At 41.2% G+C, this 19,943-nt stretch overlaps 1 protein-coding gene across 6 annotated transcripts in view; it reads left to right on the top strand.

Annotated features, from left to right (window-relative positions):
• The window catches only part of SLC37A1 (solute carrier family 37 member 1), a 35,558-nt gene that overhangs the window by 2,710 nt on the left and 12,905 nt on the right, over positions 1–19,943 (top strand). For 2 of the 6 annotated variants that reach the window (XM_038141284.1, XM_038141311.1), the window contains exons 3-11: positions 1,648–1,933; positions 3,593–3,674; positions 4,482–4,602; positions 6,456–6,534; positions 7,342–7,477; positions 8,970–9,046; positions 10,920–11,086; positions 12,110–12,147; positions 16,664–16,747. In XM_038141284.1, coding sequence (XP_037997212.1) covers positions 1,878–1,933; positions 3,593–3,674; positions 4,482–4,602; positions 6,456–6,534; positions 7,342–7,477; positions 8,970–9,046; positions 10,920–11,086; positions 12,110–12,147; positions 16,664–16,747 — 840 coding nt within the window. In that variant the 5' untranslated portion in view covers positions 1,648–1,877. The remainder of the gene's footprint in view (positions 1–1,647; positions 1,934–3,592; positions 3,675–4,481; positions 4,603–6,455; positions 6,535–7,341; positions 7,478–8,969; positions 9,047–10,919; positions 11,087–12,109; positions 12,148–16,663; positions 16,748–19,943) is intronic. The other 4 variants (XM_038141294.1, XM_038141319.1, XM_038141303.1 and 1 more) reach the window with 2 other exon arrangements.

Raw genomic sequence — 19,943 nt, forward strand, 5'->3', positions numbered from 1 at the left:
TATTCTCTACTGGATCAGCTGTATTTCAGGGCAGGATTTCTGATGGATCAGGCACCTGTAGGATCAGGCTGTAGGACTACAAAGTCTCACACAAGGTAGGCAGGGATCTTTATCTGGAGTTGGGAGAGGGGGAGGAGGGAGTAGGGTTGCACTTTCTCTAACCTCAGCAACCTCAGAGAGGAGATAGGAAACTCCTGGGCGGGAATGATTATGGGGTTTGATTAATTGCACAGTCTGATTCAGGGCCAGGGAGGGGGTGGAACATGCCAAACAAGATTAGCAAGTCAATTCACTTTTAGGGTAGGAAGGTGGCAAGCTGAACCAGGACACTGTAGGAAAAAATAGAGGTATGACAAAAATGTGTTAGCATCAAGGAGCAGAGCCTTGATCTTTTGGTGGGATATTCAGTCATGTAAAGAGGGGGTAGTGTTCCTCCATTCCTGGGGAGAAAGCCTGGCTAGGTGGTGAAGCTTGCAAGTTGCCAGCTTGGACCTGGCAGATCCTGTTTGTTGTCACTTACCTGGCTGAAGACAAGCAGCTTTGATTTCTGTAGTAAGAAGGGGCAGTGAAGATGAGGGGAGAGAGTCTCACACCTTCACCTGCCCTGTGGCAGCCCCTAAAATTCCCAGGTGAACACCAGCCGTGGGTTTCGCAGTTGTGCTTTCTTGCTTTCGCTCACCTCCTGTTGTTGATCAGGAGAACTCCTCCTGAATTCTTCCAGCTTCCCATCAGGAGCATGGCAGTGGCTTGTGCTGGCATTAAAGAGGGCTGCCAGGAGGGTTGTGGGGTCCTGGAGTGTCCCTGGCATCCTGCTGGCTTTGTGTGCGCGAGTTGCCGTCACGCCTTTTGCCTGCAGCTCCTTTTGCCACCTGACTCGACAGCTGCCAGGTAACAGTGCAGCCAGTTCCTGTTGCAGCACCTGCAATAAAATCTGGGGGTTTTTATTGTTAAGGGGCTTCAGCCCATGTTGGAGCAAACCAGAGGAACTTTGTGAGAGTTTAAACCAAGCCGCCGCAGTCTCGCTTTTCTCTCTACTCTGAGGACACACGTGCTCCTGCCTTTTGCTGGTGTAGGGAGCTCAAGTGGTGGAAGAAACTTAATTTTTCCTTTTCCAAGGCATTCTGATGATGTGGAGCTTTGTGCAGTGCTGATACTGGGTCAGGGAAATGGAAGAGGGAGTGCAGGTCGAGCCTTGCTGGCAGCATTGTTTAGCAGCACCCACTCTCAAGCTGGAGGAGTCTCTCATTCCAGGCTGGAAAACACTACAGCCCTTTTTGAGCAAATTGCAAGCTCATAAATGTTTCTGATGTGCTCAAACAGATCTTTGTGAGCTGGGGAGTTGCCTGTTTGTAGTCATTCTGGGACAAAAGCTGAGTGTTCTGGTATAAGCTGGCTTTGGATCAAGTTCTGAGTGCATCTTTCCTTTCTGTCTCCACTGCTTTGTACCATGCCAAGCTCTCAAAATAAATTATAAATTGGAAAAAAATTAGAGAAGGCTGCAATTTATATAGGCTTAAAATTCTCCACTGCATTTTTGATGTGAAGTTTAGTAATGTGAATTACTTACCTCTGAAATGGATAATTGCTGATTCAAATGCTTTGATTAGAAAATATCCCAATAACTCAACCAGACTGTTTACTTACCAGCTTCTCTTATTTGAAGATCAGCAGTAAACAAAGGCAGAGTGAAGATTTTGCCACGTCGTGACTGAAGGTAGAAGGAAAAAAAAACCAACAAAACCTGCAAGTAGATCAGCCCAGCAGCAGATATTCCACCTTTGTGGAACCCAAAGGCTTTGTGGGATCTTTGTTACACTTCCAGAAGAATAAGTAACCATAATTGTGTCCCCTGAAATCTGGTAGCAGCTGTAGTGTAGATGGCTCAGCTTCCTCCTGGGATCCGTTTCATCACTTCATTCTCACGAGATCAGTGGTAAGTCTGCAAGTGGTGGTGGTGATCCTTGCAGTGGACAGCGTGAGCTCGGATCTGGTTTTGTTCTGTTGCTCAGAATTTTTGCTTTCTCATTGTTTAATACATCCAGGAAGAACGTACAGTCAGTTGTATGATAAATTAATATTGCTGACCTATAAAAAGTGAGATACTTTGCAGGAAAACTCTGATAAGCCCTTACTGGTCAAAGGAGCTAAAGAATAAAGCCTTTTGTCCTTTTCTGTGCAAGGTGTATATTTGAAAGAATAAATTGCATTTTCAAGATCCTAGGTGGGAGGAGTGCTCAAGATTAGCTTTCTTTTCTTAGCCAGAAGTGTCTTTTCTCCCCAATAATTTGATGTGTGATACAGACTTGTACAATTACAGTTTTAGTTCTTGCTACTGCAATATTAAAAAATAAAAAGCAGCAAAGCCCCCCAGCAAAACCAAACAAAAATCCTCCTTGCTTTAGGAAAACTAATCCTGGCAGTTTTAATGGCATCAGTTCATGTGGTTCCTGAGTTAGAATACCGAGTCAATTGTGTGTGAATAACAGAAAAATAACAAATGAAAGAAAAAGCACTTCCCATCTGAGCCATTTTATGACATTTTCACTAGTTGAGCAGCAGGAACAAAGTAATTTCAGTTTTATCCCTTGTGAGGATGTTTTCAGTCACGAGGGTGAATAGCTCTGCTTGTGGGATGACTCTTTTTCCTGTAAATATGCTTGAATTATAAAACAAGACCCTGGTTATGTCAAAGTTCATAAGGCAAACAATTATTGAAAAGGGTTAATTAAAAATCAGGGACTGTAGTAGGCAGTCAGATATTTGTATGTATATATGGACTTACATTTACAGATGTTAATTTTAAGATCAAGGCTAGAAGGTGCCAGGAGACACATTTTGGGTATTTTTAAAAGCACAAATCAACAGAATGCTCTCCTTAAACAACTGAAACCATAGATGGGGAATAGAATAGATCAAATTATTAACTTTGTTTAATGCTTGCAGGGACAATGAAATTAAGATGGTCTTTTAATTCAGCTGAACTGTAGAGAAAGACCCAAGGATCCCAGTGAGGCACAAAGGAGAATTCCTTCCCAATCCCAAAGCTACTCAATCCTGTTCATGTGCTCCAGTGTCAGTCCCATTGTCCGTCCCTGCAAATGACTGATTTCTCTTGCTAGAGGAAGGCAAAATTAAATCCTAAAAACAGTAAGAACAAACAGAAGGAATTCTCCAAACTGACAATTCAGAGAGCCGTCGCTTATGTCCTGGCAATGCCACCAAGCCCAACGAGACAGGGAGGTGTGGAATCTGTCTCTCAGTGTGTGGAGCTGATGTTTAACAATTTTGAGCTGATATTTAATAGCCCCCAAAGGAGGGTTTTACGCCAGGCAGGTCAGCTCTGTGGGCTCGGGGCACTGCCACGTTGTCCTGCCTGTCCCCGTGTGCCACCAGCCTCCTTCCCAAGGCCACATCAGGGCAGATGGGAAGCAGCATAACTGGGAGGGTGATTCTTCAGTCTGCTGGAGAACTAAAAAAGTTATCTTCCACTATTCCAATATTATCAACGACTTGTGTAACGGTTCTGTGTGACTTGGTGCTGAAAGAAAATCGAAATAAAATAATTTGCTTTTTTTTTTCTTTTATATTTTAGGTATAGAGCTTTCATTTTCTCTCTCACCTTCCTGCTGTATGCCAGCTTCCATCTCTCAAGGAAGCCTATCAGTATAGTGAAGGTAAGAGAGGCGGTGTCCTTGTTCAAACATCCTCCTGCTCCTGTCAGACAAGGATGTTGCTGTCTTTTTCAGTATTTCCTGTTGTGAAAGGCAAGGGTTAACCTTTACCTTGAAATGCCTTCAAGATGAGAGACTGATAAAGCTGGCACACAGTGATATTTGCTTGATAAACTTTAGTGAGACCACACCTAGAATATTGCATGTAAGTCTGGGTTTTGGGCTGGAAGCAGCTGTGCCTGCACTCAGTTCATGCGAATGAATCGAATTAGAGATATTTGAGAGGTTTGCATTCTTATGGTTGAGAAAAGTTGCTCATAACTGATGAGCTGAACATTCCACTGGCATTTACAAGAGTGTTCCCAGTACTCCTGAGCATCATGGTGATCATTTTCTGTACCCTTGTGGCTGTTCCCAGTGAAGCTGATGACACAAGTTCTCTCATTCCGGGTTTGTTATTTTAATCTTCAGCGTTCATAACTTGCCAGACACAAACCAAATCCCCCAGTGCTGCATTGCACAAAACTGGGGAGTAACGTTGGGAAAAGTATTTGGTGTTACTGCAGAATTTCAAAGATTTTCACTGTCAGAAACACCAGTTTACTGTAGAATATTTTTTCTTACCATCTAATGGTGGCTTCCCCCAGCAAAATACCAGGCAATTAATGAGGGCCAGCAGTTTTACTGATTTTGGTAGGTTTGACACAGGTACAGATAAATCTAGAATTGCTAAATTTCTTGCTGTAGGAGAGTTATCAGTCCCCAATTTGCAAGTGAATTTTCCATTTTCAAATGTCCTTTCTGTTTCAGGGAGAGCTGCATAAGCATTGTGCAAGCCAAGTTGAACTTGACTCCTACAAAGAATATGCTGCCCAGATCCAGCCTCTCAAAAAGCCATTTAATGCCTCTCAGTGTGGATGGGAGCCATTTGGTAAGGCTTGTTTATTTTTTGGTTTTGTATCTTTCTTTCCTAATAATGAGCTGATATTCATAATTAGACTATTAATTATTATATATTCATATTTAGCTATTTCTTCACATGTGAGGGATGTGCATGGAAGGGGTGTTTTGTTTTCCATGTCTTCACTGATTTTTTCCACAAAAAATGAACTTTCCTTGTGATTTTCTGCTACTTGAAGTCACTTAAACAAGTGATATTATTTTAGTTGTTATATCTAAGAGATGGTTTCAGTAAATCAGTTTTCAGTCAGAAAATGAGTTTTGTCTTTAGCATGTCTGCTTAGGAAAAAAGAGTGAAGAATAAAATCAATCATTATTATTTTCTGCTTGTTTAATTCAAGCAATCTTTTAAGTGAAATGACTTGGTTCTTATCTAAATTGGAACTTTGCAGAGTCCTTATCTGCCTGAAGGAATATATTTCTCTCCATTTTAATGAAGAAAAAGGGGAGACTTCATTGTGGGAGAGACTTGACAACTTACTGGATAGTTTATGAACCTGGCCTTTCACTTGACTAGAAAAAAAATATTTGCCTACTGGATGATTAAATTTTAATTTAATCGTATTTGACTTGAAATGAGACTTTGAATCATTCCTTGACACTTTTATTGCTACCAGAAACATCAGTGAAATAGATTAGTCCATTCTGTCAATGTGCCAGTCCACCCCAGTCTGTGTAGCCATACATTCTAATTAGTCTTTAATTAGCAATCAAAAAGAAAAGTCCTGCTCTCTTCGAAGATAATAAAAGATCTGAGCTCTTGGGTTTCTTGGGACAAAATCCAGTGTATTAACTCCTGCTGCAGGGTCTGCTGGAAAAATTCAGTCCCCCAGGTGGGATGCACTTGAACCTGGGGAATGTTTCTTGTGCCTTGGCCAAGGGGAAATGGAGTTTGTTTGTCTGAATTATTGACTTTGTTAAATGGAGACTTCTCAGCCCAAATGTCCTCCTTTTTCCATGGGCATTATTGCCAAGCTGCCCCTTTGGAATGGCACTCTGGACTTGTTCTTTCAGGTGCTTTTCTGGCAAAGCTGGGAGCTTTGGAATTTGCTGTAATATCTGTGACTTTGTGCTCAAAGCCAACAGCAATTGTGGCAATTTATTGCAAATAAATGCACGAACTGTCTGGGTATGAGCTCAGGGCCCTTGAGAGTTGACTTGGTGTTCCCAGCAGGGTGGAGCCCCTTTGCTCCCTCTGTCCTGTCTGCCGTTCTCATTTAGGTGTGATTATGGTTGTTTGCTCTACAGGGCAGAACTGTGGGGATTTTTTTAAGCCCTTCTCTGTGCTTTGTGAATAGTGGGAAAATGAAATACAGAAGGCTTTACCCGTTTTTTAAAAATAACTCAATATTTAAAATATTTAAGTAACTTAATATTTAAAAATACTAAGCTGATTGTTTGAAAGCCTCTATGATGGTGGATTTTTTTTTTAGACATTTTGACTGTTAGGACCTCATGCTGTTGCAACTCATCTTACCACTTTTAATCAAGTCTGTTAAATTGGATTTTGGATTTTCTTTTGCCTGAGGCCTTTTTAGAAAAGGGCACCTTGCTAATAACTGATGTTTCTTCTCTTCCAAAATGCTGTTTAAAATAAGGCAGAGTTTTGCATGGGCCTGCCAATATTTTCCTGATATTTTAGAGGCAGAAGGGTATTTTTTTGTTAAATAAAACGTTGGCAAAATGTTTGCTGAAGTCTAAACGTGCCTATTGGAAATTGAATGTCAGTGCACATTCACTGACATTTTTCTTGTTATATGTAAAAATGGTTGGGAAGTAATTAGTACATTTAAAGTGACAATTTGTTTTGAAAATTATTCTTAGATAAGAGCAACTACAAACAGCTACTGGGAGCACTGGATTACTCATTTCTGTGTGCATATGCAGTTGGGATGTATTTAAGGTAAAACCCTACTCTCTTTGCTCTTTATTTATGAGGTTGTGTGGCTTCTGTGATATTGTGCTTTCCTACTGCAGAGGTTCTGATGGAGAGTGAGAAATTGATTGCTGAGGGAAAAAACCAACATGATTCTGAGCCCCAGTGGTGTCAATCTCTGCTACACTGAAAGCTTTTTAGCTGCACCAATCTTGACTGTCTTGTGCAGGAATATTTTCCAGTTTGAAGTCTAGCCTGTCTTTTTTCATCTAGACTGTAAATCAATCAGTCAATCAATCTCCAGTCAGTCTCCAAATTGTACTGATTGGGTTTAAATGATTGTCCTGGCTTTCTTTAGTCAAAGAATGAGAGCAGACACCTCCTAAAATAATACCAAACCCATCCTAAAATGTGCAGTCTTAGCTGCTGTTTGGAGATGCTTCTTTTTATTGACTAAAGCCAGAACCTTCATGACTTGAATTGTTAGCAAGGGAGACAAGTCTCACTTTCAATGGCTGGAGACACAGAATTTGGAAATGATTCTGTAAGTAAATGACTTTGAATATGCTCCAGATGAGCATCTCCCTGAAAGATGCTTGTGCAGATGTCAGAACTCAGCAATTAATGAACTGAAATGTTTTGTTGGGGCTTTTTTCCCCTGTCAAGTGCTAAAAATTGCTCTTTTGCTGCTGCGAAGGCAAGCAGCAGTTGCCAGTAGAGTTTCTCCTCAACCAGAACTAAACAACACAAAATCTCCTTCATTTGTGGTGGCTTTTGGGGTGTGATCTCATTTTGAATGATGGCTTTTCTCTTTATTTCCTCCCCTGTTCCAAGTGGCCTCATCGGAGAGCGGCTGCCCATCCGCTACTACCTGACAGGGGGGATGCTGGCCAGTGGACTCTTCACTGCAATGTTTGGATTGGGTTATTTCTATAATGTGCATAATCTGTGGTTTTACATCATGGCCCAGGTAGGCACAGTGTGAATTTAGACACTCCGAGTTCCTCCCGTGGTGCTGTTTAGGGTAATGCTGGGTTTTTTTCACTTGCACACCCTGATGGTTGGGTGGGAGGATGTAAATGCTGGAATATCTTGTTGATGACAGGCAGAAGTGATAGAGTGGGTACCCCCAGGCTTTATTTTTGAAAAATGATGTGGTGTTTCTTTAGTGGAAGAAATCTTTGAAAGCAGATTAATGTGTTTCACTCTGTGTCAAATCAGCAATCAGATCTTTGCAAGCTTAAATGTGGGTGAGTTTTGAAACAAGCCTGTTTACTTCTGTCACTCTGCCAAGACCCGAGTGACACATCCTGGCTTTCTCTGCAGGAAAATTCCATTTACACTGCTAATGATGAGCAGCATCCCACACTGGTGTGGCTGGGAACAGGTAGCTTATGTAACCAGGTTCACTGTGGGAGATTTTTCAGAGCTCTGGTCAGGTGTCACAAGAATTTTTACCATTGGCCAAGATAGAATTTAGGTCAGGACCAGGCTAGGGTTGGCACTGGGGCCATTTTGGACAGTCTGCACCTTGCTCTGCTGCTTTCTGTGTTGTTGCAGTGACACTCTCACCTCTGGCATATCTGCATGGCAATGAGCAAGGTGGCATGCAGAGATACTAACCTGGCACAGCACTTCTGTAACCTTGTCACCAATCAACCTGTCACTGCCCCACCCTCTGGCATCAGGGGTTTTCCAGGATGGGAAATGCCTCCTCTAGGGTTGAGCTGACTGTCTCTGCCCTGTAGGATGTGGTCAGTGAGCCCTGTAACTCCAAGGGGGGGGTCTCACACCACCAGGCCCATTGTTTTTTGTTGGGTAGAGTGAGGTTGGTTTTTGTTGCATGCTCATTGAACACGTGAGGTTTTGCATTGTGATATTTGTGTTATGGTGCAATTGTAGACAGGGAGCTTTTTAGGAGTTGAGATGAGTTAATGTTCTGTGCAGTGTGGAGACTGAAATAGTTCTTACTTCACCCTGAATGTATTAAATTAAATTCCTCCTCTCAGTTTATTTACAGATGTCTGTTAAACATTTTAAAGTTATCCAGTCTCCCCTAAAGTTGGCTTTTTTTTCTGCTTTATTTGATTGCAAACATGCTTTGCCATATGCTCAAGTTGAGATAAGTGTTATGCTGCTGCTTGACTGTGGGGAATTCACTTCTCTGTTCAGCTCAGAGCAGTGTGATTTTTGGTAAATATGTGACTGAACTACAGTATTCTGTGATTTAAATCATAAACTAATTATAGAGATGTAGGTAGAGGAAAAAAATCTCTGCAAAACTTTGTAACTCGTTTATTCTCGGGGAGGGGAAGAAATGCTTTCAAAACCCCTCACAAAATTTCTAAATTCAAAACATTTGTGTAGACTTCCTTTTCCCAATGCAGAACTCGGCGGGAATTGTGTAAGAACCTGGTTTACGACAGGAATTGTTTATTTCTTATTTTTCTATATACTTTCAGATAGCCAATGGCTTGGTGCAAACCACTGGCTGGCCGAGTGTCGTTACATGTATTGGCAACTGGTTTGGAAAAGGAAGGTAAATGATACATAATCCAAAGCTTTGGAAGTACAGATCAGTACATTCTGGCTGTGGTATTATATTATCTATTTAAATATCTTTCTTAGGCTTCTGTGGTTTTTGTTTTTGGGGGTTTTTTGGGGTTTTTTTTGTTTGTTTTTTTGTTGTTGTTTTATTGTTTTTAAATGAAACAAAGCAGTTAGAATTTTGAGAGGAGCTTCCTTTGTCATGCTGCTCTAATTTATATACGGGTTTGAAACTGTCTCCCTCATGTCAAAACAGTGTTCTGTGGTAGCTCTTTTTTTCAGATTAGTTATTTCAGAATTGGGTAATTCTTGTAAATATAAACTGTCTAAAACTACTCTTAGAAAAGGCTATTATTATGCCATTTTAGTGTGAAATTTCCTGGGTTTTCCTCTGTGTTGCCAAACAGTTGTCAGGGCATAATTGTTAAAAATATCTTTGTGTAATGTCTTTTTTTCTAACACACTTACACGAACTTGAAAATTTAATTTAGAAGACTAAATACATACGGCAGCTGAGTCAACCTTTCTTTTATCACCTTCTTTAAATCATCTGCTTGGTTTATGTTTTTTTTTAATCTTAATTCTGCACAGTGATCATGATGTTTATTTTGTCACACCATACAGTTTGATGTTTATAATAAACTCATGATGTTTATTTTGTCACACCATGCAGTAATTTTCCATAAATTTTGCAAGAGCTGCATGCCAAACCCACTGGCTCTGATAATGGTTGATGCATGTAGCATATAATAATGCTACTGTGGTACCATCCTTTGTATATGTAGAGCATTATTGTCAATCATTCTAGAGAAGGATGTACTGAAATTCAGTATTGGATTTTTTTATATAAACCACAGGATAGTTAAAAAGATGCAGCCTCCAACTAATTTTCCATTAAGAAATGCAGAGAATGGTAACTGTCATATAATCTTGAACAAGTTGGGGAGTCTGTGCAAAAGAAATACATTTATTCAGGCTTTGCTTTGTGCAAAAGCAACATCCTTTACTTTTAGGATGCCACACAGTGGGCTGGTGAGTAGGGCTCTGGTTTAAATGTCAGTGACCTGGTCCTTGTTTTCATTCTGCTCTCATTCCACGAAGCATGAGCAGAACTCTTAGATCTTGTCTTCAGGCCATGGAAAAGATTCGGATTTGTTCAAGTTAGGCTGCTCCAGGTAAAATCCTGCTGAGGGCAAGGCAGTTTTCCCATGACTTTAAAAGAGAAAAAACATCCCTTTTGTCATGACTTGAGTGGGATTTTTGTGCTTTGCCTTAGCTCAGATGGAGCTGATGTGCAGCAGCTCTAATCTGGGATTTCCAGGCAGACAGGAACCTGATGTGTGCTTATCCAGGCTGCTGCAGGTGTCATCTTCTACCAGAGCCCAGCAAGTCCAGAATGGGATCAGAAAATACTGAATTTGCTCCCCATATCCTCTACAGTTTGTTTTCTTCTGCATGACAAGTCTGACATGTCCTGCCAGCATCAGATTATCAGTGCCATGTGTTTGCAGGAAGATTTTAATTCCCAAAAGCATCACACTTGGTGTCCACATGCTACACAACATCAACGTATTTGTTTTAATCAAAGAAACTGTCCAGAAATCTGCAAGCCCTGGTGGTGTTTTTAAATGCCAGGAAGTGCAGGATAAATTCTGTCATGCACGAGTATTTACAACAGTTTTATTAATGTTTAGGTGCCTTGAAATTGCCAGGTGGAGATTGTAGCATAAATAAATGATCAGTTAAAGAACTCTGAGACGTATTTCACTGACACCACAGCTGCACAGCCATTTTGATACACTTTTCTCAAGAGATTAATGCTTATAATTAATGTTTGTGTGTTCTGTTTGTTTGTTTTAATGCAGGAGAGGTTTGATCATGGGAGTCTGGAATTCACACACTTCAGTGGGGAATATCTTGGGATCCTTGATTGCTGCTTACTGGGTGTCCACGTGCTGGGGTCTCTCCTTTGTGGTGCCTGGGGTCATCGTGGCTGTCATGGGGGTTCTTTGTTTCCTGTTCCTCATTGAACGTGAGTGCTTCACTGGGACACAGCCATGGAGGGGGCAGCTGTGCCCCTGCTTAGAGAGCTTCTTCCCTGAGCACTTGATGGGGAAGAGCTTGTGTGCCTTCAAAGAGCTTATCCAGTCAGGATCATTGAGGCTGGAAAAGCCCTCCAAGGTCATCCAGTCCAACTCTGACTGATGCCCACCCTGACCCCAGCCCAGAGCTCTGAGTGTCCAGGGCACCTCCAGGGATGGGGGCTCCAAACCTGCCTGGGCAGCTCATTCCAGTATTTAACAACCCTTTCCATGGGCAAATTCCTGCTGCTGTCCAAGCTGAGCCTGCCCTGGCCCAGCCTGAGGCCGTTCCCTCTGCTCCTGTCCCTGTTCCCTGGGAGCACAGCCGACCCCCCTGGCTGTCCCCTCCTGGCAGGGAATTACAGACAATAATAAATAGAGCAATAAAACACCCCTGAGCCCCCTTTTCTCCAGGTGAGCCCCCTCAGCTGTTCCTCATCAGGTTTGTGCCCCAGACCCCTCCCCAGCTCCCCTGACAGAGTGACACCTCAGAGTTCAGCCCACTGTCCTGTCACCAGCCCCCTGCTTTCAGTCACCAGTAAATGCTTTCAGTGTCCCTTGGCAGAAAGTCTCACCTGGCTGCAGTGAATATTCTGTGCTGCCATTCAACCCCCACCATCATCATCCTCTGTGCCATGAGTTACTGGAGGCAGCTGAGGGAGCAGCTTTTGACACTTTAAATTAGAAATTAATTAGATTAATTAATTAGAAATTAATCTTTAATTAGAAATGAAAGAGGAATGCCCCATCCCTGTGCAGACTCAGAGGTGTGAATGCTTCTTTTACTGTAACTGTCCTGTCTCAGGAGGTGAATTTTGGCAGATATAACAAGAATTCTGTAATTAGCTGAACTGCCAGAGTAGCACTTTTTATCTCTGCTGTCAGTTTGTCAGTAAGTTACACCATTTCAAAGTGTTTTAAGAGATTTCTCAGGCTTGTTTTCACTAGTAGCTCTGTGTTGTATTTCATTTCAGATCCTAAAGATGTCAGTTGCTCCTGCACACCATCCAGTGTAAGTAAATGTGTTTTCTTTTTTGGTTTTTGCCTCCTAATAGACACATTTATTAAGATGGTTCTGTGGATCAGGCTGTGTGTGTGGCTCTTTGTGCCAGGCTCTTGTAACTGATGCTGTGCTTGAGGCAATGATTGCTTTTCTGTGCTTCACTGGTGAGCCAAGAACTTATTTTCTCTCAAAGTAAATGAATCAAGAGGTGAATTAATTTATTTTGCAACAGCTGATCTTACAGTAAACCAAGTAAAAACTGTTCATCTCTTTTAATTTTTTGCTTTTTCTTGAGTTTTCTTACTTTTCTTCAGTCTTCCTGAGCATCTTGGTAGGGTGTTTTGTTTCAGTATTTAGTATTAAGGTAAGCAAATAAGTAATAAATATTATTGATTTATTAAGTATTTTAGAATGTTGTGTTGGAAGTGGAAAGATTTCCCTAGGAAGTCCCAAGTTACTGTGTGAGATGATTCCTTTTCTGCCTCATGAATCCAAGGAGAGGAAGGCAATCCAGATGGAATTGGAGAAAAGTAAAAAGCAAGGAAAGGCAACAAAAAGAGCATTAGCAAGACCAGCTGTGTGTAACTTCTGATAGAGATGTCATTCCTGGCCCAGTTTTGCTCAGGATTGTGCTCACAGGTTGATCTTGTTTCATGTTCCCTGAGACTCTGCTCTGTGTTTGTCTCTACTGCAGCCAAAATCTGGAGCAGTTCTTGCTCCAGGCTCCCAGGAGCCCTTGGGCAATCGGGTCTGCCACATTTCCAGCTATTTTTTGGAATAGCAGAGGGGATTGGCAGGGCAGGCCATGAGGTTTCCCATGTCTGAGGGCAAATCAGGGCTGTTGGTGAAAGTCCCGAGGGAATCCCACATGGAAATTGTCTGTACATGTGGATTCATCCATGCATTTTCTTTCCCAGTCCCACAGGTAGGTTGTACAGGGTTGATTGCTCTTTTTTTACCCCCTAATGTTTTCAGATCAGTGGAGTTTTACATTTTAAATGCTCTTGAAAAGGAACTGAAGGCAACTTTTCTAGTCTGTGTTCTCTCTTCTTTTCCAGTTATTTTTTTTAATCTTCATTTGAAGATTAAAAAATCTTCTGATAAAGCTTCTGACTGCTTTTGATAGTCTGTGGAACTCCTATTCTTATTTTATTTCTGTGAGACAAGGTGGGCTCACACTATGCTCTGTATTTTTTTTTTCTCTTTCATATCTTAGAAGTAACTTCTGTTCCTTGTAAAAGTATTTTAAGTGGCTCTCATTGCCTGCTGTTAAGAGTCCCTTTTTCCTTAGCTTTTATACAGTTCAGGGCATTGTTTTTACAGAATATCCAGTCAAGCCTTATGGAAATAAACATTTATTTGTTTCAAATACACTTCAACTGGAAAGCATAACTAAAGAGCTCTGCACAGTGTGTTGCTCATATGTCTCAGTGAGTGGGTGTGGAAAATTCTGACATGGACATCTACTTATTATGATGCTTTTAACAAAAAAATTTAGTATTTTAGGAGCAAATTTCCCCAGTTGCAGAAAAGGAGGAGCATTTCACTCAGTCTTCACTGGTACAGCAGCAGGGTCACTGCCCCAGGCTCATTCTCACTGTGAGGGATGCACTTGACCTCCTGGAGGTCAAATGTGTCCCTGGAAACTTCACTCTGCAGAGCAAAAGGCATCACTTCTTCCTTCCCTATTCCCATTCCACATCTGGAAATCTGGGAGGAGTTTATCACAGGGCTTCCCCACTTACCTTGGACCCTTCTCGGATTGAGGTTTGCCTTGTCCTGGGGAGCTTTGTGGCATTGGAACTGCCCAAATACTTCAGTCCTGGGTGGTCTGCAAGGATTCTAAACCCTTGTGGCAGGGGCTCACAGCTTCTGTTCACCACAGCCAGGTGGCCTTAGAAATTAAGGAAATTAATTAGGTAGGAGTTCAAGATGTCCAGATGTAGATGTGGTGATAACAGCTTTTGACTATAAAGAAAAATGAGTGCTAATTGAAGGGAGGTTGATGTAGTAAAATAGGGAAAAAAATATTTCACCTGTGTTGTACAAGGGATAGAATTTAGCAGGTGTAAAATACTTGCTCTCCTTTTTTTTTTTTTTCTTTTTTGGTTAGTCATTCTGTTCAACCTGAACAACCTTACATGCTTTTGCAAATAAGTTAGAAATCTTTATTTTTTTGAGGTATTAAACATACACACTTGCTTTTCTCCTAAAGCTGTGGCAGGTAATTTTGGCCAGATGTCCTGGGTAGGTGCAGGCAGCTCTGCACTAAAAACTCACCTTGTGGAAGAATGAGGCCAGTTAAATTGAAGCAGCACTGAAATAAATGCTCAGCACGAGGGAAAGCCTTAGGGTTTCTCTTAAGATTGAGAGATCACAGTCCTCTCTGTGTGATGCCAGTCTTGGATGAATTTGATCTAATGTTTATTTGCAGCGTGGTCCTGAGCCCAATATTTCCACAGAGTTTGTAGTGGTGAGTAATCTGATTTCACTGAGCTGTCCAAAACCACAGATGGAGAGTCAGGCACAGAGCCTCGAGCATGTGGTTCTTTCCCTTTATTCTCTGGTTTCCTGGGCTCTGCTTCATTTGCCTGAATTCATCTTGGCTCTGGTTTACCCGTCTGAAATTTGTTTCCAGATAAATACTTGAGGACAATAAAGTGCTTCTAAATGCTGGCATTGGAGGCTTAATCTTGACTTTCTGAAGGGCTGTACCTATGACAAATGCAAGGGAGAAGTCAGTGGGTGTTACTCAGAATTGCTGCACTTCCTTTATGAAAGTTAAAGAGGAGATTTAACTTTTTTTTTCCCCTTTGGGAAATGTGATTTAGAACTGGTTTATTGCTTCTCATCTTTTCTCCCTCTGCCTTTTTTCCCCCCCATAGTTACATCATGTTCATACAAACTTGTCTTTGTACTCTAAGAACTTCCTTTGTCTCCACTTTGCATTCCCAAAAAACTTCCCTCCCTTGAACTCCTGTTGCAAAGTGCTTGTGCATTTAAAAATTACCAGGCTGCAATTTTTATCTCCTGGAAAGGAGGAAGAAGCCCAAGTATTAAATGTGCAGCCTCTCAGTCTAGTCCTTTTCCCTAGACATTTTCTCCTTACTGCAATAAATCTTATTTTTTGACAGTCAAATGAAAAAGTCATTCATTTTTCCTCTGCTGAGCTGCTGATTAAAAATGGAGACGACTTGTCTCTAGGTGATGGATTTTCTTCCATGTGGATTCTTATAAATCACATTTTTGACAAGAGTCAGATTTTCTGTAAGATAAAACCTAAAAATCTGTTTTATCAGACCCTGGGGGCTCGCGTGTTGTTGGTTTATTTTGAGGAATGCATGTCCAAAACTGCTTGTGCCTCAGCTCTGTACTGAGCTGCAGAAATACCACAGTTTATCCTCAAAACTATTTCTTCTTCTTAGAAGGATTTGATTGATGAAGGGCAGTTTGTGTAAAAAACACTGAAATACATACTCTTGATTTTTTTGGCAGGGGGGAAGAATTACCCAGTGATTGATTTTGAGCTGGATTGTTCAGGGAGGATTTGCATTCTTTTTTTATTTGTGGTAGTGAGCTTGAGGAGGGGGTTATTTGGGGCAGAGTTTGTAGGGGTTTTTATTGTTCTGTCTTGATTTTTTCTTTTCTTTTCAATGTGGCATCCAGTGTGTGATTAGACACTTCAACATCTCATCCCTGAGGAACACACAGTGCTTCTTTTGGATTTAGCAATAGGTTGTCCATTCCTGACTGCAAACCTACTTTAGAGCTGTATATTTAATTCAGCAGGACAAATCTGAATGTCCCTGGTAAATCTTTTTAGCCTAAAGATCTCAGAATGGTGTTTTCCAGTGAATGCAGTGAATTCCAGTGGTTTTTTCCAGTGAATTTCGGTGTGAACTGACACAGGAGTGTACTTGTTAATAAGTAAAGATAAAAAACAAGTCAATCTGGTGTCTAAAATGTAGATTTTTGTTTCATGTTTTCTTCTGGAACTTGCTGGAGGTGCTCAGACTCTTCATCAATACTCCTGACCACAAGAACACAAGAATTTATGGGCTAAAAGAATTCAGTGTTACAGAATATAAGCTGAAGGGATGACCTTTTCTCTTAAAGGGATTAGCAAAGTGAAAAATCAAGGTTTTCATTAGACAAATCAACTTCTGTAGTTGCAGCTGGAATCATCTACTTAAGAGGAAAAACTGTTTGCAATGTCAGTAAGTTCAGTAGAGGAAAAAGCAGCTAAAGATGTTGAGAGGGGCATGGCTGTGCTCTGAATTCAGCTCCTTCTGTATAAAGCCAGTGTGAAATAAGATTTGTGAGTGCATTTTATGTCCGTTGCCACAGGTCTGTGTAAGCCCTTGAAAATCTCAAAGCACACAGTCATCAAATTAAAGATGCTCCAGTTGGGGTTATGTTTCTGTTACAATGCACAAAAACTTCTTCCAGAGAGATGATTGACACTAATGTAATCCTTAAAAAAAAAGGAGAAAAAATATAAAGTTTATTTGTTTTCTTTTCTCAGAGTTCTAAAACCTTCCTGAACGGCGCCTCTCGGTGCAGAATCCAGATGCCAACCTTAAATGCTAAGGAAAATGGCAAACCTCAGGTAAAATAGAAAATATTGCTGTAAAATAGCATAGGAAACTTCTTGAGGCTCACATGAAACATTTACTGTTTGTAAAGATTGCTCCTCTTTTTATGATGCTGAAGTCTGCCTCCATCTTCACACACAAATGGAACTTCAGAGGAGGGAACTGAGCATTAGCTGCCATAAATAATGCAAACTGAGCTGTGTGAGGTGGCAGTGCTTGCTCAATTGGTGTCTTTTTTTAATTTTTTTATTTTGTGATCTTGACACAATCCCATCAAAAATAATGCACTGCAAAATACTTTAAAGGCAGCCCGTTTGAAATATTTAAATTATGTATATTGTGTCCCGTCCTTGCAGTCTCACTTCTCTCTCTTTTGCTTTCAAAAGCTGTCTGTACTTAACAAGATTATATGTGGAAATGGAGAGTTCTAAATATACACAATTATTCACAAAAATCTTGCTTAAAACTCATAACCATAAGGGCTGCTATATCTCACTAGCAAATGAATTCTGGACCTGCCCATTTTGTGGGCAGAATACCATTTTATCTTGTGATGGACATGAACTGAAAATTTCCATTTGAAATTTGGTGTTTGTATTCAGTACACTTGGCACATTGTATCCTGAGAGGATATCTTTTTTTTCTTTAACTTCTTTCAGACTTTTCCAGGAAAATAGAAACTTCCTGTTCTCTTTATCCTTTGCCCATAGAATAATAATGAGCATTCACAGGGTGGAATAGTCAGTGTTGGTAAAAAAGTTTTGAAATTTTTGTTAAGGAAACACTTCAATACAGCTTAAACCCCCTCTGTACTGAGTTGATTATTTTAGTTTTGAGCTGTCCAACAACAGTCTCCAGCCCAGAAACCAATTGTCAGTGCTATTTCACAGCCATCTGGGAGGTAAGGGGAGAAGTAAGAGTATCAGAAGATGTCTTTAGACAGGATGGAATTTAGAGAAGAAATTCCTTTAAATGTACGGAAGAAAGGGTGGTGAGGCACTGGAACAAGTGGCCCAGAGAAGCTGTGGCTGTCCCATCCCTGGAAGTGTCCAAAGCCAGGTTGGATGGGGCTTAGAGCAACCTCACGTAGTGGAAGGGGGTTGGAACTGGATGAGCTTCGATTCCTTTCCAGCCCCAACCAATCTGTGATTCTAAATTAGGATGATAAAGCTAAAAAACCCACAGAAATCAGCAAATCAGTAGACAGAGATTTCCTTTTTTAACTCTGCTACTGCCCACCCTGTGAAGGGTCTGCCTCACCAAGGGTGGGGACAATGTACCCCTGTCCCATTGACTGGTGTCCCTTGGGAGCAGGACAGAGGGATGACATGGACAATGAACTGGGGGAATTTCTGGCAGTCCTGGGAATATCCCCCCCTTCTCCCTCCTCCCTGCCAGCTGGGGTATGTTTGTAGTACAGAGGTTAAAAAAGAATAAAATCATGAAAACCCCTTCTTTGTCGCTCTTTGGGGCTTCCTGATTTTCTGCCAGTGACAGAAGAACAAGTTTTTCTTGTCAGAGCCAAGCTGAACGTCTTCCTCTTTTTACAGGGTTGTGTTGCAGTTATTTGGAGCTGATTTTCACAGGCAGCTTTTGAGCCTCTCCAAACAGCAGATGTTTTGCATTTATGGCTTGGTCTCCAAGCACACTGGAATGGCAGCTTTTACTGGGTTTTCATTGACCTCTGCAATTACTGTAAAAAGGAAGCAAATACTCAGGATCTGCAGTGACTGAGAGCAGAATGTGGTTTTGGCTGCGTGACCTGAATACCTCTGTATCCAGCCTCCATTGCTGCTTGTGTTAGGTTGGCCTCTTAAAAATGACACAAAATTGTGGGATAATGAATCCTTCCCCAGAGATCAAGAGTGTGCCATATGCCTAATCATGCTCTGAGACAAGCTGGCAAGGCTGTACGAGTCATCTCTGCCAAGCACAAACTGCTGGGTTTATTTATCCTTTAGCTCTGTGCAGCATAAAACCCCCCAAACCATTGACAAAAGTTTCCAGCATGTGTTTAAATAAGTTATTTGGACTTTGGTCACCTCTGCTGCCATATTTACTCACTCTTCTAAAACAGATTGAGAGCTGCTTGTCTGAGAAATGAGCAGCATTGCCTCAGACAGTGCTGCCTGGGTTTGCTGGGCTGATTGTGCAGGAGATACTCAGATACCATCTAGAATCCACTGGGGAGCTTCACTGCTTAAACCCTTCTTTTTCCTTTCTTTTGCTCCTCTCTCTCTCATTGTAAAAAATAATTTAATAGCTTATGGTTTGAATTGGTGCTGTTAAAATACTTCAAGTTTTGAAGTTGCTCCAGTAATTCAGAAGAGAAATATTTTTGTGATGATATGGGCCATGACATAGCTCTGCAGGGCCATATCAGAGGTCCCTAGATGTTTTTTCTGTCTTCTGGTCAATGCTTTATCTCCTGAGCCCAGACACTGGACTCCTTTAAGTCCTGCATCCCATCTAACAATCAAATCTAAAATTTGGATGCTGCGTGGCAGCTTCTAAAACTATGCTGAGTGTCTGGGCTCAGGTGTCCAGATGGTTCCCTGGTGCCCTCTCCTAAATGATGTTATTTAAAAGCAGAATTTATGTAGAATCACTGAATGTAAAATAGCAGAATTGAATTTTCCCAGCACTTACGGTTTTTTTTCTTCCCCCGTCAGCTTAGCAAATATTAATCCAAGTTTCCATCTTTGCAATAAGCACTGGAAATGGAACAGCCTGCTGTTATATCCTTTCTAGCCTACAGTCAAATATATATTTGAGGCTTAATTCTTCACTGAGGCTTTGTTCAGCTGCTGAAGAATTGGGAGAAGGAAGACAGTGTGTGGAATACATAAATAGGAAAAGTGCCCAGCTTGGTAAAGCCTCTCAGCAGGCAGGTGAAAGTGAGGATAGCTGCATCCCATCCTTTTTCCAAGTTGGAAAAGAAGTACTGAGGTCTATTTATACCTGATTTTTTTTTTCCTGTGTACAGCTGTAAGATGTACATTTCCAGTTCTATTCTGAGAGTTCACTTCAGTCTGGTAGAGGATTAAAAATAACAGAAACCCTCCTGGTTACTCTGGGAGGGCTTGTTCTTGTGCAGTGGTAACTTGCTCCACAAGTATTCTTAGCAGCCAGTGGAATTCTTGGAACAAAGTCCTTCCTAGTACTAGAAAAGAACTCAGAATTCACAACTTGGGCAATGCTGGTGAACTC

The sequence above is a fragment of the Motacilla alba genome, chromosome 1 (assembly GCF_015832195.1).
Source record: "Motacilla alba alba isolate MOTALB_02 chromosome 1, Motacilla_alba_V1.0_pri, whole genome shotgun sequence".
Taxonomy (NCBI): domain Eukaryota; kingdom Metazoa; phylum Chordata; class Aves; order Passeriformes; family Motacillidae; genus Motacilla; species Motacilla alba.